We start from the raw sequence: 20,669 nt of genomic DNA, 5'->3' as shown, positions 1-20,669 counted from the left end.
TGGTTTCCTTATGCACTGGATAGTGCATTATTATACAATATTACAAATGAACCCTACTGATGGTCTATAGCAGTCCACCCCTAACAGCGCATATTTTCCAGATCTCCTATTTGGTGCATGGGTGTAATTATTACTGAATGACACACGTTAAAAGATCCACAGATGGTGATAATTATTTAATTTGTGATACTTAGAAGAACATGCAGCACTAGTAAAATTCTATTATATTACTATTTCTATTGTGGTTATGGTGTGGGCTGGGGAGGGGCTTTCCAGGCAACCGGAAACTCGCCCTGCATTTGCCTATGTAACCATATAATTTATTTTTATGTTTTATGCTTATTTACAAATTTCAAAATATTTACTCTGCATGTATTCATATGTTTGTAGGGGGAGAGCCAACATGAAGATTCCTGATTCAAATCACACCTTATTTGATGAGACACATGATTTTCACTTTCAGTAAGTATATTACTTCATTGTCACTCCCCTCTCCTGAATACCCCAGATCAGCTGCATTTCCATAGTCCTCCCACTCTATGGAATTAAGGACCTCATTCAGAGCCACTCGCAAAATGCGAGTGCTCGCTCTGAATGAGGGCGGCCGCTTTTTTGGAAAGAGCCAGCCTCCTGGCCACTCGCACAGCTTTAGCGAGCTGCTAAGTTGATGGTTGCGATGGTCAAGACGATCGTGACTATTGGGGCTTGCGACAAGACCCTTGTGGTAGGGTCTCATCTGCTGCAAGCCCCAGTTAGCTTTCAGCTCTAATAGAGCCGGAAGCTCACCACTGACATCACTCGTGATGTCAGTGGGGCCGCCCACAAATGGCAGGCATTCCTTCGGGAATGCCTCTGTTTTGCCAGCCAGCCCCCCTGCCCGCCTCCAAAGTGGAGCAAGCTGTCAAACACCATTGACAGCTGCCCCATTTTGGTGTGTGACCCGTAGAGATGGAGCACCCATTGCTGGCTGGGTCTTGCGCATGTGCACGCCGGAGCTGGCTCCAGCATGAGTATGCACAGTGCGAGACCATCGACCCACTTGCGAGCGCTGAGCGCTTGTGAGCGGGTCTGAATGAGACGCTAATAGCCAAAACAATAGTGTTTGAAGGGGCCCAACTGTACATAGGCTGGTGAGAGATGTTGGGATGCCCAAGAGAATAATTTGCTACGTGTCGATTAGATGCATGAGCAAGACTGCATTTGCGTTAAAGTGCAAACCAAGAGTTTTCCACAGTAGTTTTTTTTTATTTATTTAAAGGGATAGTACTAGTATCCCAGAACATTAGCAATTTAAAAACAAAAATGTAATACTATAATTTAGTCAGGAGAAGCATACAAAAACATAAATGTAAAAAATTCAAAAAATACATTGCATAGTTTTAGAGACAAATCACATCTGACTTAATAGTAGGAAAATCAATTCATAAACCAGAAATGGTTTAGTTATACTTTGGCTCTAATATTATTATACATTTTTTTTAACCACTTGCTTGGTGTGGTCGCATCAGATGCAACCACACCAGACTGGGCTTTCCCTGATATGGTCGAACCTGTTGTGACCATTCAAACATGCCCACTAGGCCTCTGCCAGAAGTTAAACTAGCAGAATCCACCTACAGTATATAAGAGGGACCTGCCCCTTCAGTGTGTCCAGGTCACTGCTGGCTGCTTAGATAGTGACACAGCAGCAGCTGCTATAAGGAGCCACAGGAGCTGCTGTGTCCATCCAGGGCAGGGGCTGTTGTGTCCATCCAGGGGTTTCTGTGTCCAACCAGGGGCAGAGGCTGCTGTGTCCAACCAGGGGTGCTCTGTCCATCCAAGGATGCCCAGTGTAAAAAAAATATTAAAAGTTAATAAATAATATAATTAATAAAAAAATGATATGCTGTATTACAGTGGTTCCCAAACTTTTTTGATTCACGGCACCCTAGAGTATCAGAATTGTTTTCATGGCACCCCCTAAGTCAAAAGTTTCTTATTGAGAAATTCAGAAAAAATAAATAAATGAAGGCAATTGTGCTTACTTGTGATCCTTAGGTTCAGTTATGTGGTAGTAGACAGGTTTGTCCTTCTGATTGTTCTTATATTTACATTACATTGACTATAAATAGTTTGATGTGGTGCTAGACCACCAACCTGAGGCACCCCTACAAGTGTCCTGAGGCACCCCAGGGTGCCACGGCACACAGTTTGGGAACCACTGCTGTATTATATTTTTTTTGTGTAAGTGGTAGCGCAGTGTATAATAAATATTGCGACACTATAAGTGGAAAATTCTTTGTATTTGTAAAAATATTGTCACACTAAGTGGAAAATGCAGTGTATTCGTAAAATATATTGACACTGTTAGCGGAAAAACAGTGTTTTCATAAAAAATATTGTCACACTGTAAGCAAAAAACTCAGTGTACTTGTCAAAAATATTGTGACAGTTAGTGGAAAATACAGTGTATTCGTAAAAAATATTGTCACACTGTTAGATGGAAACGCAGTGTATTCATAAAAAATATTGTCACACTGTAAGTGAAAATGCAGTGTATTCGTAAAAAAATTGATGCTGTTAGTGGAAATGCAGTGTATTCATAAAAAAATATTGTCACACTGTTAGTGGAAAATTCAGTGTATTTGAAAAAAATATTGAAACTGTTAGTGGAACTGCAGTGTATTCTTAAAAATATTGTTACCCTGTAAGTGGAAACGCAGTGTATTCATAAAAAATATTGTCACACTGTTAGTGGAAAGTGCAGTGTATTCGTAAAAATATTGTGACATTGTAAGTGGAAAATGCAGTGTATTCATAAACAATATTGTCACACTGTTAGGGGACAACGCATTGTATTCATAAAAAGTATTGTGACACTGTTAGTGGAAAATGCAGTGTATTCGTCAAATTTATTGCTACACTGTTAGTGGAAAACACAGTGTATTCATAAAAATATTGACACTGTTAGTGGAAGCGCAGTGTATTCTTAAAAATATTTATAGTGTGTTATACATTTCTTATTCATAAAATATCTTGTGACACTAAGTGGAAACTTCACAATTTTACAATTTAATAACACAAAGTTAACAATAAAAAAATGCAACTTTTCACTTCTTTCCTCAAACATGAATAAATGATTAGTCTACACATCGACTACAAGACCATAACAAAGTGCTAAATACTGTGCATAATATATTAAACAGAATGACATCACAAATGCCTTATCCTAGGTTCACATAAACATAGTCATAGTTTCAAATGGTGAAATTTGAAGATATGGTTTAAAAAATGTAATAAAGCAGCTAAAACTTTGTTCTCTGATATAGTGTCCCTACTCCCTATGCATGGCTTTTCTACCCGAATTTCAACTAGTCAGAAGGGCAACTCCATGCAACCATATTCCAGAGTGCAGCTGCTCCTCCTATAGCCCAGGTCAGAAGATGTGTAGGGGGTGTGGTGATATAGACTAAAATGGAGCTCACATCCACTAAAGTGGACAATGAATCCCCAATCTAACAGGGAGCACAGCTGTAATTTATACAAAACACAGGATGGGATGATGATATAGGCTTGGGTGCTGGTATAATCTGAGGTGATGGTATAGGCTGGTGTAAAGATATAAACTGTGGTTATAGGCTGGTGTGATGCCTGGGCATAAGACCAGAAAAGCTACATCTTGGGTGTGGAATTATTTGAAACCAATTCCTGACAACAGTTGTGAAGGCATCTGTACTAATTGTAAAGCCAAAATTAGTAGAGATAGGGACCATAAACATCTAGGATCCTCCACCCTGTTACGTCATCTGCATTGCAACCATCAAAAATGTTTTGCAAAATTTCGAAACTTTGGCTAAAAAAGTAACAACAAGAAGTCCATCATCAGCTAGCTACCTTCTCTTTGCCAGTTCCAAGCACCTGCCATCTTCACCACCAACACCTTCATCAACAATATTCTCAATTATGAAGCGATTGGTTTGTTTGGGCCCCCACAAAACAAGTTACCAATGGATAGTTGACATTGCTGGCAATGATCTCTGCTTGCACAAACTGGCTTTACAGAGGCAAGATGTTGTCACCATCATCATCATCTGATTGCTTAACCTCATCATTGTAAACATCATCTTCACACAATCTTAATTAGTCCCCTCTGGTATCCACCATTACAGGTGACTCTGTAATTCTTGCACATAATTGACAGTAAAGGTCTTTCTCATAGAATTTGTAGTTTATTTTGATGGACATCATCTTTTCTACATTTGGGGGATGTAGCCTCATAGGCCGATCACTGACAAGGTTACCAGCTGTGATTAAAACTCTTTCTAAGTACACACTGGAGGGTGGGCAACTCAAGTAAAGCAATGCCAGTTTGTGCAGGGGCCTCCAAATTACTTTTTTTTCTGGCAGTAGTCAAATGGACTGTCTGACATACCTATTTGAATGCTATGATTAAAATCTTTTAAATAGTCCTCAACTGTTCTTTGAATGGTGACCATATCAGATAGAGTCGTGGTAGAGGTGTAATTAATTGTAGGCAATTGTGACCCGACAAGTTGTAAAAAGTAAAAACTTGGATGTGTTGACTCATCTGCATCACCAGTGGGTGTTTTGAAAGTTAAATTTTTTCTCGGCAGATGCACTTGCTGGAGAAACTGAAGGAGAAGACATTGCTGCATCATGTGCCACTTGAGCTGACAAATTGCTTAACTACAGCTCTTTGTATATCTTCAGATCTGTGTCTGTTGTTAAGAAAGAACAACATTTTTATCCCTTCTGGAATGAAAATCCACTCACAACAGCAGCAGCAGGCATGGTGCTCAAGGATTCTCAAGAAAGACTTAAACCTTAAATTTTGCATTTGCTCTGTTTGGCTTGACAACATATCTGTAGTTAAGTGGACAGTTGGTACAGTGGCAGTTTGGAGGCCACTAACTATGTTTTTTTAATGTCCCTGTACAAGTTGGGAAATGCTTTTCAAGTGGAATCTTTGAAAAGGAATATTTAACAGTCAATTGTTTTAGAAAGCACGTAAGAATTCCTATTCCCCTTCTGGGATAAAAATCTTCTCCCAGTAGCAGAAGCAGGCATGGTGCTCAATGATTCTCAAGTAAGACACAATGTACGACTTAAACCTTAAATCTTAAATCTTACATTTGCTCTGTTTGGCTTGTCCACATATCTGTGGTTAAGTGGACAGTGGGTACAACAGCATTTTGGAGACCACTAATGATGTTTTTTTTAATGTCCCTGTACAGGTTGGGAAATGCTTTTCAAGTGGAATCTTTACAAAGGATTATTTAAAAGTCAATTGTTTTGGATAGCACAACTAGTAGTATTCCTGGTCCCCTTCTAGGATGAAAATGCACTCCCAGCAGCAATGGGCATGGTGCTCAAGGATTCTTCTGGCAGCAAGGACTAATGTAAATGAGTAAAACATTTTCAATAAATGCCTCCTCTCCTCCCCTCCGTTTCTCCCTAATAAATTTACTTTGGAATCAAAAAATTAAATAAAATTTACTACCAATCAATCCTTCCTGTCCCTGGCTTCAACTACATACATACTCCAACACTCCCAGGCCTCTTGAATAATAAAAAAACATTTGTTTCCTTATGTGCCATTTTGGAAGTTGAACTGCCATGTGTTTGTGCTGCCCACTGCTGCCGCTTAGCTTAGTCAGCCAGCTAGCTTGGTGCAAATTTTGGGCCTAAACTGGATGAAAACAATATTGTAAGCTGTGAGGTGGTCAAAATTGACTAGAAACGAGTGGAAATAAATGTTATTGAGGCTAATAATACTGTAGAAACAAGAAAGCTCAAATTATGTGTTTTTTGCCATTGTTATAATTTTTTGGATAAAAAATACAGATCCAATACCAAAAAATAAAATCAAAACACGCAAGGTGCGGTTTGGCAAAACCAATCCAGATCCAAAACATAAGAAGGAGATATAGATCCAAAACCAAAACACAGGGGTCAGCGCACATCTTTAATATATATAAAATAAATGTGATCTGACCCCCTTGTTTTGGTTTTGGAATATGTACAGTATCTCCCCTTGTTTTGGATTTGGATTAGTGTTACCAAAACTGCCCTTCCATATTTTGTTTTGGGGTTTTGCTTTTGTATCTGTATTTAAAAAAATTATAATCATAGAAACAGCTAAAATGACATCATTGGGGCTGTTTTTGTTCCTCAAGTATTAATAACCTCAATAACATTTATTTTCACTTGTTTCCAGTCAATGTTGACCACCTCACATATCACTATATTTTTTTCATCTAGTTTAGGCCCAATATTTACACCAAACTAGCTGGCTGATTAAGCTAAGCAGCAACAGTGGGCAGCACAAATACATTGCAGTTCAACTATCCAACATGACACATCAGGAAACAAATGTTTTTAATATTCAAGAGAGGCCTGAGGAAGTTGGAGGATGTATGTAATTGAAGGAAGGGAAAGGAAGGGTTAATTGGTAGTAAATTTATTTTCATTTTTTGATTCCAAAGTAAATTTATGAGGAAGGAGGGGAGGCATTTACAAAAGAAAAAATTACTCATTCACATTCACATCAGTCGTTGCCCCAGAAGAATCCTTGAGCACCATGACTGCTGCTGGGAGTGTATTTTTTTCATCTGTGAAGGGGAACAGGAAGACTTCTAGGAGTGCTTTCCAAAACAATTGAATGTTAAATAATCCTTTGCAAAGCTTCCACATAAAAAGCATTTCCCAACCTGTACAGGGACATTAAAAAAACATAGTGCCTGATTCATACCACTCGCAAGTGCATTGCGCTCGCAAGCGGTTCGATAGTGCCACAGTGCGCACGCGCGGTGTACACAATGCACATGCGTGAGCCCCATAGCAAGTGAGACCTTCACTCTCTCCGGGGCTCACAGCAAAACTGGACAGCTGTTGATGTTGATCGACAGCTCACCCCATTTTGTAGATGGGTAGGGGGGGTGGCTGAACAAATGGAGGCATTCCCGAAGGAACGCCTGCAGTTTGTTGGCTTCCCTACTGACATCAATTGTGATGTCAGTAGTGGACTTCCGGCTCTATTAGGGCTGAAAGTCTACTTGGCATTGCGAGTGCTGAGATCCCTACCATCAACTGCCCGCTCACACTAGCTGTGGGTGGTCACTCACAGCTTAGTGAGTGGACAGGAAAATATATATATACTTCCCGCCCTGATTCAGAATGTGCGCTCACAAACAGTGAGCGGCTCTGAATCAGGCCCATAGTTAGTTAGTGGCCTCCAAACTGCCACTTATTCAGCACAGATATGTGGACAAGCACAAGAATTTAATAATTAAGGTCATACATTGTGTCTTTCTTGAGAATCCTGCACCTGCCTCTGTTGCTAGGAGTGATTTTCATCCCAGAAGGAGACCAGGAAGAGTGATACTGCTTTCCAAAGCAATTGACTGTTAAAAAATCCTTTGCAAAGATTCCACATGAAAAGTATTTCCCAACCTATACAGGGACATTATACAAAACATAATTAGTTAGTGGCCTTCATACTGCCATTGTTATCACTGTCCACTTAACCAGAGCATATATGTGGACAAGCAGAACGGAGCTACAAATGCAACATTTCAGATTTAAGGTTTAAGTGTTACATTGTGTCTTTCTTGAGAATTCTTGAGCACCAATTCTGCTGCTGGGAGTGGATTTTCATCCCAGAAGAGATGAAGACATTGATTCGTCATCCCAACGGACACTGATCTGAAGAGATGTAAACAACTATTGGCAGGAAAAAGAGGCAAATTGGAGGCCCTTAAACAAACTACCATTGCTTTACTTGAGCTGCCCACTTTCCACTGTGTACTCAGAAAGAGTTTTCAGCACAGCCAGGAACCTTGTCAGTGATCGGCCTATGAGACTACTTCCCCAAAATGTGGAAAAGATGATGCCCATCAAAATGAACTACAAATTCTATGATAAAGACCTTTACCATCAATTGCATGCATAATTACAGAGGCACTTATAATGGTGGATTCCAGCGGGGACAAATTAATATTGTGTGAAGAAGATAATGTATACATCACCTCAGATTATACCGTCACCCAAGCCTATATCATCATGCCATACTGTGTTGTGTATAAATTACAGCTGCACTCCCTGTTAGATTGGGGATTCATTGTCCACTTTAGTGGATGTGAGCTCCATTTTAGTCCATATCACCACACCCCCTACACATCTTCTGACCTTGGTTGCAGGAGAAGCAGCTGCAACCTGGAATATGGTTGCATGGAGTTGCCCCTCTGACTCACTGAAATTCAGATTGAGGGGCCATGGGTAGGGAGTGGGGACACTATAATCAGAGAACACAGTTTAGCTGTTTTATTCTTTTTTTAAATTACATCCTCTATTTTCACATTTTGAAAATGTTTAGTGAATCTCAGCTGAGGCGTTTGTAATGTCATTAGGTATAATATATAATGCACATTATTTAGCACTTGTTGTGGTCTTGTAGTCGGCATGTAGAGCAGACTAATCATTTATTCATGATTGAGAAAAGAAGTGAAAAGTTGCATTTTTTATTGCTAACTTTGTTTTATTAAATTGTACAATTGTTTCCACTTACAGCGTCACAAGATTTTTTTATGATTAAGAAAAGAATAACACACTGAATGAATGTACAGCCTTTCCACTTACAGAGTAACATAACTTTTATGAATACACTGTGTATCCGCTAACAGTGTCAAAATGTTTTACGAATACACTGCATTTTGCAATTAAAGTGTGACAATATTTCTTATGAATACACTGCATTTTGCACTTACAGTGTGACAATATTTTTTATGAATAGTAATACTGTTACACCCTTGCAGCCCCTGCCCCTGGATGGACACAGCAGCCACTGCCCCTGGATGGACACAGCAGCCCCTTGATAAATGACACATGCAGCACCCCTGCACAGCTACATTGTTGATAAGTGCGGCTAACATGCGCACACACACAGAAAAAAATGCTTTTATTAATTTTTTATTTTTATTAAACTGGGGGAGAGAGAACCCGTAAATGAGACAGCAGTCCCTTGAAAAACAACACAGGCAGCACCCCTGCACAGCTATGTTGCTGATAAATGGGCAGCACAGACGGTGTAATGGTTAGCAGTACTGCCTCACAACACTGAGGTCATGGGTTCGATTCCCAATACGGAATACTGTGTGGAGTTTGTATATTCTCCCTGTGCTTGCGTAGTTTTTCTTTGGGTACTCTGGTTTCCACCCACACTCCAAGAATATACCATTAGGTTAATTGGCTTACCACAAAAATTGACCATAGTGTATACATGTGGTAGGGAATATAGAGTGTAAGCTCCAATGGGGCAGGGACAAGATGTGAATGGTAAGATATTATGAATACCCCTAAATCGTTAAAGAGAAATAATTGCTTTCCAGACTTTCATTGTGGATCCGAAGCACAAAAACAGTTATATTATTTCAGGGAAAAAGTAACGCGCTTTTATCTACAATAAATAGTGCAAAGACAATTAAATATATAAGGTACAGCCAATACATACTCATGCGCCCCGGATCCAGGTCCCAGTAATCAATCCTGATGTCTGTGGTCATCAAATGTGTATGAATGAGATCTAGACCCAAAAGCACAAGTCTATATACCTTCCAGAGTGTTACAACAACAATAGAGACAAGCATATGTGATTTCATTGGTTCTTGATTCTTGTCATTCTGGTACGATGCAGGTCATAGGACAGTTCATATGTTGTAAATAGGGGTATGTCCCAATTACCCAACTGTCTCTTGAGATTACATTGTCTTTCTTTAACTGGTTTAAACTAGCCATAGACACTACATTACAGAATATACATTCTAACCAATAATTTCCTATAATCCATAACCATCGAACGCAAGATGCAACTCCCTCGCTGATAGATTCGGATATCTGGAAATAAACTGGGTTTCAGTATAGTACCAAACATGCCATGTCTACCATGTTCTATACTTTAAATACTATATACATACATTTCTCAACATAATTATATGCTACTAAAACCTCTAATATTACATTTAATGTGAAGGAACCTTTTTATAAGTTATTGTATGTGTAAGTGTGAGAATATTGTGTAGTTTTGCTACTTTGCATTGTGCATATATGTGAGTGCGTGCGCACTCAAAGATGCGTATGTATGTGTATGCATGTAGCTACACATATGAGCGTTTATGTATAAGCATGTGGATACACATGCGATTGTCTATGTGTATGCATGTGTGTGCAAATGTGCATTAGTGTTTGTGTCATGGATTAAAATGGATTAAAATTATATATATATATATATATATATATATATACTGTATGTATATATGTATGTATGCTCGCTCTGAATCAGTGCCCTCCCTCTCTTTTTTTTAGAGCGGCCTCCTGGCCGCTCGCATAGCTGTGGGTAGCCATCGCAGTGATTAATTTATGCACAACAATGAAACGGCGTTCAAATGGAAAGGCACGCCTGCATTTCTACAATCACACGCCCATCACCACCCTCAAATGCTGACCTCCCTTCACTCACTCTGCGATGGATTTGTATCTGTGTGGGTGATTACTATGTGATTGCAATGGTAACATGCAGTACGCACCATTAACCGATCTGCGTATGTGGTTACAATTTCGATCTGTAATGAATCAAACCCAAAGTCACCTGTGCCCAAGCATAGTTATCATTAAAACTTGAACGATCAGTGTGAATAAAGACCGAGTTTGGGAACTTCTGACAACGGTTTTGTTTTAAACTATCAAGTATGCTTTACAAAAACTTCCCCAAAATGTTTTTTTTTATTATCACATTATGTAATGAATAGCTTTTTAAAAGTGATTTTACAAAACAATATATTGTATCTGGTTTAAATAGCTCTTATTTACAAGATTTGCTAATAAAAAAAAACAATTTTGGGGACATTTCAATACAACTATGTATTAGGAAGAATCACCTTTATTTCTATTGATCCTATTCAGGACCTAAGACTTACTTGCATGTTGCCCTTGCCAACTTTATAACGCATTATGATAAATAACAAAAAACTGTTTTAAAAGTCTATGAGGTCTATGTACTAAGCAGTGATAAGTGACAGAGTAAAAAGTGATAAGTCTGTGATAAGTGCCAGCCAATCAGCTTCCAACTGTCATCTCACAGGCTGTGTTTGAAAAATGACAGTTGGGAGCTGATTGGCTGGCACTTATAACAGACTTATCACTTTTCACTCTGTCACTTATCACTGCTTAGTACATAGACCCCTATATTACATATGTGTTGTCCCACTGCTACAATTCAGTGTTGATGCCCAACTTCAAAGGATTCCAACAGCTTTACATAGAAAAGATCAAGGGCCGGATTCAATTGGCTGCAAATATTAACTATTATTCAATTGCAGACTGTGGCAGTCTGCGATAAGCCCACAAGCTGCACTTAACACGGAATTCTGTTTGAGACTTAGGGGCCTATTCATCAAAACATAATTATCACTTGTAATAATTATGGTTTGAACTCACTGCGAGCTCAAACACCATTTAGGAGGAATTCATCATGCCTCCTCACCTAAACTATCATTTCCGAATAACTTCTATTTCTGCAAAGCAGTTTTACAGAAGCGAGAGACTTTTCTCTTGCCCCTCTTCAGTTTTCACTGCCTGTCTTCAAACTGCGAATGCGCAGCTTGAAAACAGGTTGTGAAGAGAGACTGAAACCCCCTCCTCCAACTAACCCTGCCGGCATCTGTCACAGCCCCCCTCTTTGTAAAGCTGCCGGCTACCCCTGACACTGGAGCCTCCCCCTCCCCTTCCACTGATACCTGCCGGATGCACTATGTCCCCTGCTGTGGCCGCCATACCCGCCACTGTCACCAGAGAGTGTGTGTCTCCCCCCTGCTGAGACTTGCTGCACATCACTGCCGCACACTCGGCTAAGCTGCTGCCGGAGACTTGGCCCACAGCCATCACACCAGCTGCCTGCTGGGTACTCCTGCCACCGCTGACCGCTGCTGCTGTGCCCTTCCTAGCCTCGGCTCACAGAAGGACTGCTCTGGGAGCCGGGAGGGAGCATCAGGAAGGGAAGTGGACACAGCAGGGAGGGATCTTTCCAAATCCCTCTGTTGCTGAACACCATCTCAGAGTGGCGTTCAGTATCACTGTCTAGTTCTGAAAAAAATGCTTTTTCAGAACTTGATGAATTTCATAATTTCTACATACCCTTACTATAGTATGGGGACTGTATAGTACTATAGTATGGGGACTGTATAGTACTATAGTATGGGGACTGTATGGTACTATAGTATGGGGACTGTATAGTACTATAGTATGGGGACTGTATAGTACTATAGTATGGAGACTGTATAGTACTATAGTATGGGGACTATATAGTACTATAGTATGGGGGCTGTATAGTACTATAGTATGGGGACTGTATAGTACTATAGTATGGGGACTGTATAGTACTATAGTATGAGGAATGTATAGTATGATAGTATGGGGACTGTATAGTACTATAAAATGGGGACTGTATAGTACTATAGTATGGGGACTGTATTATACTATAGTATGGGGAATGTATAGTACTATAGTATGGGAACTGTATCGTACTATAGTATTGAGACTGTATAGTACTATAGTATGGGGACTGTATAGTACTATAGTATGGGGACTCTATAGTACTATAGTATGGGGACTGTATAGTACTATAATATGGGGACTGTATAGTACTATAATATGGGGACTGTATAGTACTATAGTATGGGGGCTGTATAGTACTATAGTATGGGGACTGTATAGTACTTTAGTATGGGGACTGTATAGTACTATAGTATGAGGACTGTATAGTATGATAGTATGGGGACTGTATAGTACTATAAAATGGGGACTGTATAGTACTATAGTATGGGGACTGTATAGTACTACAGTATGGGGACTGTATAGTACTATAGTATGGGGACTGTATAGTACTATAAAATTGGGACTGTAGTACTATAGTATGGGGACTGTATAGTACTACAGTATGGGGACTGTATAGTACTATAGTATAGGGACTGTATAATACTATAGTATGAGGACTGTATAGTACTATAAAATGGGGACTGTATAGTACTATAGTATGAGGACTGTATAGTACTATAGTATGAGGACTGTATAGTACTATAATATGGGGACTGTATAGTACTATAGTATGGGGACTGTATAGTACTATAGTATGTTGACTATATGGTACTATAGTATGGGGATTGTATAGTACTATAGTATGGGGACTGTATAGTACTATAAAATGGGGACTGTAGTACTATACAGTCCCCATACTATAGTACTACAGTCCCCATTTTATAGTACTATAGTATGGGGACTGTATAGTACTATAGTATGTTGACTATATGGTACTATAGTATGGGGACTATATAGTACTATAGTATGGGGACTGTATAGTACTATAGTATGGGGACTGTATTATACTATAGTATGGGGACTGTATAGCACTATAGTATGGGGAATGTATAGTACTCTAGTATGAGGACTGTATAGTACTATAGTTTGGGGACTGAATAGTACTATAGTATGGAGACTGCATAGTACTATAGTATGGGGACTGTATAGTACTATAATATGGGGACTATATAGTACTATAGTATGGGAACTGTATAGTACTATAGTATGGGGACTGTATTATACTATAGTATGGGGAATGTATAGTACTATAGTATGGGGACTGTATCGTACTATAGTATTGAGACTGTATAGTACTATAGTATGGGGACTGTATAGTACTATAGTATGGGGACTCTATAGTACTATAGTATGGGAACTGTATAGTACTATAGTATGGGGACTGTATAGTACTATAATATGGGGACTGTATAGTACTATAGTATGGGGGCTGTATAGTACTATAGTATGGGGACTGTATAGTACTATAGTATGGGGACTGTATAATACTATAGTATGAGGACTGTATAGTACTATAAAATGGGGACTGTATAGTACTATAGTATGAGGACTGTATAGTACTATAGTATGAGGACTGTATAGTACTATAATATGGGGACTGTATAGTACTATAGTATGGGGACTGTATAGTACTATAGTATGTTGACTATATGGTACTATAGTATGGGGACTGTATAGTACTATAGTATGGGGACTGTATAGTACTATAAAATGGGGACTGTAGTACTATAGTATGGGGACTGTATAGTACTACAGTATGGGGACTGTATAGTACTTTAGTATGGGGACTGTATAATACTATAGTATGAGGACTGTATAGTACTATAAAATGGGGACTGTAAAGTACTATAGTATGAGGACTGTATAGTACTATAGTATGAGGACTGTATAGTACTATAATATGGGGACTGTATAGTACTATAGTATGGGGACTGTATAGTACTATAGTATGTTGACCATATGGTACTATAGTATGGGGACTGTATAGTACTATAGTATGGGGACTGTATAGTACTATAGTATGAGGACTGTATAGTACTTTAGTATGGGGACTGTATAGTACTATAAAATGGGGACTTTAGTACTATAGTATGGGGACTGTATAGTACTTCAGTATGGGGACTGTATAGTACTATAGTATGGGGACTGTATAATACTATAGTTTGAGGACTGTACAGTACTATAAAATGGGGACTGTATAGTACTATAGTATGGGGACTGTATAGTACTATAGTATGAGGACTGTATAGTACTATAATATGGGGGACTGTATAGTACTATATTATGGGGACAGTATAGTACTATAGTATGTTGACTATATGGTACTATAGTATGAGGACTGTATAGTACTATAGTATGGGGACTGTATAGTACTATAGTATGGGGACTGTATAGTAATTTAGTATGAGGACTGTATAGTACTATAGTATGGGGACTGTATAGTACTATAGTATGTTGACTATATGGTAGTATAGTATGATCACTGTATAGTTCTATAGTATGGGGACTGTATAGTACTATAGTATGGGGACTGTATAGTACTATAGTATGAGGACTGTATAGTACTATAATATGGGGACTGTATAGTACTATAGTATGGGGACTGTATAGTACTATAGTATGTTGACCATATGGTACTATAGTATGGGGACTGTATAGTACTATAGTATGGGGACTGTATAGTACTATAGTATGAGGACTGCATAGTTCTTTAGTATGGGGACTGTATAGTACTATAAAATGGGGACTGTAGTACTATAGTATGGGGACTGTATAGTACTTCAGTATGGGGACTGTATAGTACTATAGTATGGGGACTGTATAATACTATAGTTTGAGGACTGTATAGTACTATAAAATGGGGACTGTATAGTACTATAGTATGGGGACTGTATAGTACTATAGTATGAGGACTGTATAGTACTATAATATGGGGACTGTATAGTACTATATTATGGGGACAGTATAGTACTATAGTATGTTGACTATATGGTACTATAGTATGAGGACTGTATAGTACTATAGTATGGGGACTGTATAGTACTATAGTATGGGGACTGTATAGTAATTTAGTATGAGGACTGTATAGTACTATAGTATGGGGACTGTATAGTACTATAGTATGTTGACTATATGGTAGTATAGTATGATCACTGTATAGTTCTATAGTATGGGTACTGTATAGTACTATAGTATGGGGACTGTATAGTACTTTAGTATGAGGACTGTATAGTACTATAGTATGGGGACTGTATAGTACTATAGTATGGGGACTGTATAGTACTAGTACTATAGTATGGGACTGTATAGTACTATAGTATGGGGACCATATGGTACTATAGTATGAGGACTGTATAGTACTATAGTATGGGGACTGTATAGTTCTATAGTATATGGACTGTATAGTACTATAGTATATGGACTGTATAGTACTATAGTATGGGGACTGTATAGTTCTAGTACTATAGTATGGGGACTGTATAGTACTATAGTATGGGGACTGTATAGTACTACAGTATGTGGACTGTGGAAATTATCGATACATTTCCTTTCCTCTTTGTCTGCTGGTTTTAAAACAAATTAATTGATTTAATTCACCAGGAGCATCTAATCAAAGGAGAAAGTCAGTGTGCAGGCTCTTTGCAGAATCTCCCCCACATACTAGCATATGCACAATGAACACTGTCATAAAGCCAAAGCAGATTGCACTGGTGCATGTACTGTATCTAGGAAATTGGTACCAGTGCAGTTTATTCCCCTGATTTCTCAGCTGTGCATTCACCAAAGCAATTTTCCCAGAATTGCAACTGCAAAATGAGTATACTGAATGCATGCAGGGTGTGCAGTGTGGGACCATATGCACCACACACCCTGTATCAGTTAAGCCAGTGCCTTCCATTATTTTAAGTCCTCTCTTCCTTGTCTAATGATATTTAGTGATTTCCAACTTTTACCAGGTTTTATTTTCTCTCTGTCATCACCAACAAATTTTTCAAATCTCTTGAAATATATACACTTTATGTGATTAGGGTAAGACTCTGGGCCTGATTCAGAGCCGGACGCTCTGACCAGAGCGCTAGCTCTGAATCAGGGCTGGGCTACCTAAAATTGGAGCGGCCTCCTGGCCGCTCGCATAGCTGTTGGTGACCACCCACAGCTTATGCGAGCTGTCAAAAAGATGGTCGCGATGGTCAAGACCATCGCGACCATCGGGCTTGCGACAAGACCCTTGTGGTAGGGTCTCGTCTGCCACAAGCCCGGAGTGCTTTTGGCTCTATCAGAGCCAAAAACACTCCCACTGACATCACTAGTGATGTCAGTGGGGCCGGCCCCAGACGGTAGGCGTTCCCATAGGAACGCCTCCGTCTGGGCAGCCACGCCCCCGGCACACCCACCAAAGGGGGCGTGCTGTCAATCACCATCGACAGCACGCCCCCTTTGGTGTGAGACCCCGAGCGGCTGCTCGCCGGGTCTCGCTCATGCGCACGACGGAGCATCCTCCATCGTGCGCATGCGCATTTGGGTAACATCGACCCGCTTGCGAGCGTACAGCACTCGCGATCGGGTCTGAATGAGACCCTCAGTTTGTGACTTGATAGCTGTAGGTTGATATGGATTTCCATACAAATGGTAATGGAGATTTCTGAAAATATTTTTGAGCATCTATGATGCCCAGAAAATATTTTTTACTTTTAATTGATTTTATTTTTATTTTTTTTATAATTGTCTGCATAATCATTAAATTGAATATTTTATCAATGGACAGACTGAGGCCAATAATTACCCCCAGCATTCAGTTTGCATGGTACACAGAAAAGAGCCACACATCACTGGGGATTGACCATGCAAATCAGGGATTTACCGCAAGTCATGGGGGGATTGGCCTCACTCTCAGCATGTCAGCCGTGCAAAACTGTTCGACTGGACCGGCCCATCAGGCAATCAGCCCTTCTGGCATTTCTAGAGGTGCCAGATGACCAGTCTAGCTGTGGTTTTTACCTCCACCCTACCTATGCAGACACAATCACATGTTGCCCTTCTAACACTTTTTCAAGTAATGATAGGAGTCACCAACAGATTAGCAGAATACAGCTGGGTAATAATGTAACACTCACACATTTATCAGGAGCACAGTTAGAACTACAGTACATTGTAGTGACAGTTGATTCAATGCAACCAATATTAGCATTAATCAATGCTGGATCACTTTTCTTTTTAATTGGATTTTGAGCTTTGCTCATTCTACATTGTCCTTTTCTGGTTAAAACTTTGAGAAAATCTAGTCTCTCTGTCCCATTTCTGAGGAATATCTGTAACATTGAAATATGAAGCATGTTCATGTTTAGGGTGGGATGTACTAAGCATTTCATTAGCATTGCGGTATATCCCACCTGTTTTCGGATACATACCGTGGTTCATTACTGCAGTATGTACCAAGAATATCACAAAGGACAGCTCTGCCAAAAAGAGTTGCTCTTTGCGATGCTGCCAGACAGGGAGACTTCTAGGTTTAACACCCAGAAGTTCCTCTGGCATCCTCTGTGCATGCGCAGAATACCGTGGAGGCTCATGGGAAGGATCAGATCGGATCCTTCCCAAGGAGGAACATCATGAAAAGAAGCCCATAGGCTTCTATTGGGTAATGCCATCTGAAGGTGGCATTATCCATCGGGATGTAGCACCAGTTTGCATCACATTCTGGTGCTTAGTACATTTGGAGAAAGCGGTAAAACCCACGAAAACGGCATTTCCAGTGTTTTATTGCTTTTTCATATTTAGCACATCCCAGCCTTACACTTTGGGATCGCTACTTATGTAAAGTGTTAGATAAAATAATATGTAACATGAACATAATGGAATTAAAGAATTCCTGAATTATTTTTCTAACATGTTACTTTTTCACTTTAAGTTAAATTCAGATGCACTGAGTAACTAATTATACCACTCTTTGTGCTCCAATCTGCTTTCAGGATAGATGACACTGTGAACTATGATCGTTCAGACAATGAGACATGCTGTAGTTGGATTCAAGATATATGTGACCCTAAATATGATAAAATACTACAAATACTGCAAATAATTTTCTACAGCATCACTTTTATTTTGGGAATTCCAGGGAACGGCTTAGTTATCTGGATCGCTGGATTCAGGATGAAGACAGTCAGTGCTGTGTGGTTCCTCAATCTGGCCATAGCTGATTTCATCTGCTGTTTAATTCTCCCTTTGAAATTTGCAGCCTGGGAATTGACTGGAGATTCTATTGATGTCTATTTATTATGTAATGTCAGTACTGGTATACTGTATATAACCATGTGCGCTAGTGTCAATTTTCTAGTCACCATGAGTATTGATCGCTGTATATCTATAATGTGGCCATTTTGGTCTAAGAGTTACAGAACTCCAAAATGTGTACGCAAGATTTCAATAATAATTTGGGGTCTGAGTGTGATCTTAAGTGTTCCTCATGTGATTTATAACTACTACTTTTGTGGTGTTTCAGAGTGTGGTGGAAAATTATCTCATTCTATGTATTGCTTTGAAATGAACATTATGCTAATCACCAGGTTAGTTACAATGTTTGTGATTCCTTTCACTATTATTCTAGTGTGTTATTGTCTAATATTTATTAAACTTATAAAAGTTAAACGACAGAAAAAGTCTCAGCGGCCGTACAGGATTATTATAGCAGTTGTGACGTGTTTCTTTATCTGTTGGTTTCCATATTACACTTGGCCATTAATATCACTGCCTGACGACACATCTTGGTATATAGATAATACAGTATATGTAATTTGTGTCTGCCTGGCTTACTTCAACAGCTGCATTAATCCCATCCTCTATGTCTTCATAGGCCAAATCTTTAAAGAGAATTTAATGCATTCCATACAATCCAAGCTGGAACGTGCTCTAAATTAGATTTCTTATAAGTCTTCAAAAGAAAGAGGGAATTTTAATGCAGTTGAATCCAATAGGGATGTTTAACATACATTAAGCTCACTTTTATGTTCCACACTCACAAAAACAATTTAATGTGGAAATAAATTCCCAAATATTCTTTGTTATATTGTACAGTTGGGTGAATAAAAGAAAAATATGAAAGTGAAGCAAAGTATTTAGGATACAATGTAAGAGGATATGTACAGGACAGCAAACTAAAGTTGTGAAAAGGTGAAAAGTAAATGTTACTCTAGTTTTCTCTAGTTTTCATGATAAAGATTCAACTATATATTAGAGATGTGCACTGACCCCGTGTTTTTGTTCTGGATCTGGATTCATCCTTGTGTTTTTGTTTTTTTTAATTGATAGTTTTTATTTACAGCTAAAATCATGTAATTTATACATTCTCAAACCCAAAATTTGGATTTAAAATCTGAATTCCGAACTGCGAAAAGATCAGAACCGTGAATCAGATGTGTCTGGATTCACAAAATTCGGGTGGATTCGGATTTCTGGAGAACTGAATAGTACATCTCTACTATATATAAGCTTATAATTGTTACACCTCACTTGCTAGCATGATTATAATCTTTAACTAATTAATATAATGTAATGTATACTTTATATAACCATATAATTGTCAGACTTTACTTGTCAGCATGATTATAATTCTCAGGATTCACCAGTTACATTTTGTACTTGAACATTGTATTAAAATATCTTAAATTATATTTGATGAAGACAAGTTTTGCTTTTCAGTGTCATTTTATAGCCATTGGCAACAGAGAACACTGCTACCTCTCCCACCATTTTGTAGTCACGACACACACCTTAACTATGCCTCTGTTAGTAATTTGGGTAATCTATCTGTTCTGTTGCAGGGTGTATGATACAGCTGCTTCCTGTAGTCCTGTAATGTCCATAATGTCTTCCCTGTTACATGGAGCAAGTATGAAGCAGTGAACAGCAGCTACACAGACACTGTCAGTGCAAACTCAGGAGTAGGAATTGCTATCTGTACTACCCTTCCCCATCAACCAAAAATACTCCTCTCTAAATACTCCACCCATACACTGATATGTATCTCGCCCATCCAACAAAGCTGTATACTATACCTTTTACCCACTGCTACTCACAAATACCATACTTTAGACAATGAAATTCCCCTTACTCACCATCAGTCCCCAACTTTATACCTCACCTACAGGTATACCCCTCACTCATCATCACTCCCTGACTCCTTACCTCATCTGCTGGTATATACCTTACTCACCATCACTGCCTGAGTCCATACCATACTTATTGGC

The 20,669-nt window shown here is 39.1% G+C and overlaps 1 protein-coding gene across 1 annotated transcript; it reads left to right on the top strand.

Moving 5' to 3' along the window:
• The first annotated feature begins 403 nt into the window (after nucleotides 1-403).
• On the top strand, nucleotides 404-19,341 carry LOC148525474 (formyl peptide receptor-related sequence 3-like). The gene is made up of 2 exons (XM_088470944.1): nucleotides 404-462; nucleotides 18,396-19,341. Exons 1-2 carry the CDS (start codon nucleotides 404-406, stop codon nucleotides 19,339-19,341), a joined length of 1,005 nt encoding a protein of 334 aa, XP_088327070.1.
• Nucleotides 19,342-20,669: the final 1,328 nt, after the last annotated feature.

This window comes from Taudactylus pleione, unplaced genomic scaffold (assembly GCF_031769625.1).
Source record: "Taudactylus pleione unplaced genomic scaffold, aTauple2 ptg000108l, whole genome shotgun sequence".
NCBI lineage: Eukaryota > Metazoa > Chordata > Amphibia > Anura > Myobatrachidae > Taudactylus > Taudactylus pleione.
This window is presented reverse-complemented; position numbering and strand designations above follow the sequence as displayed.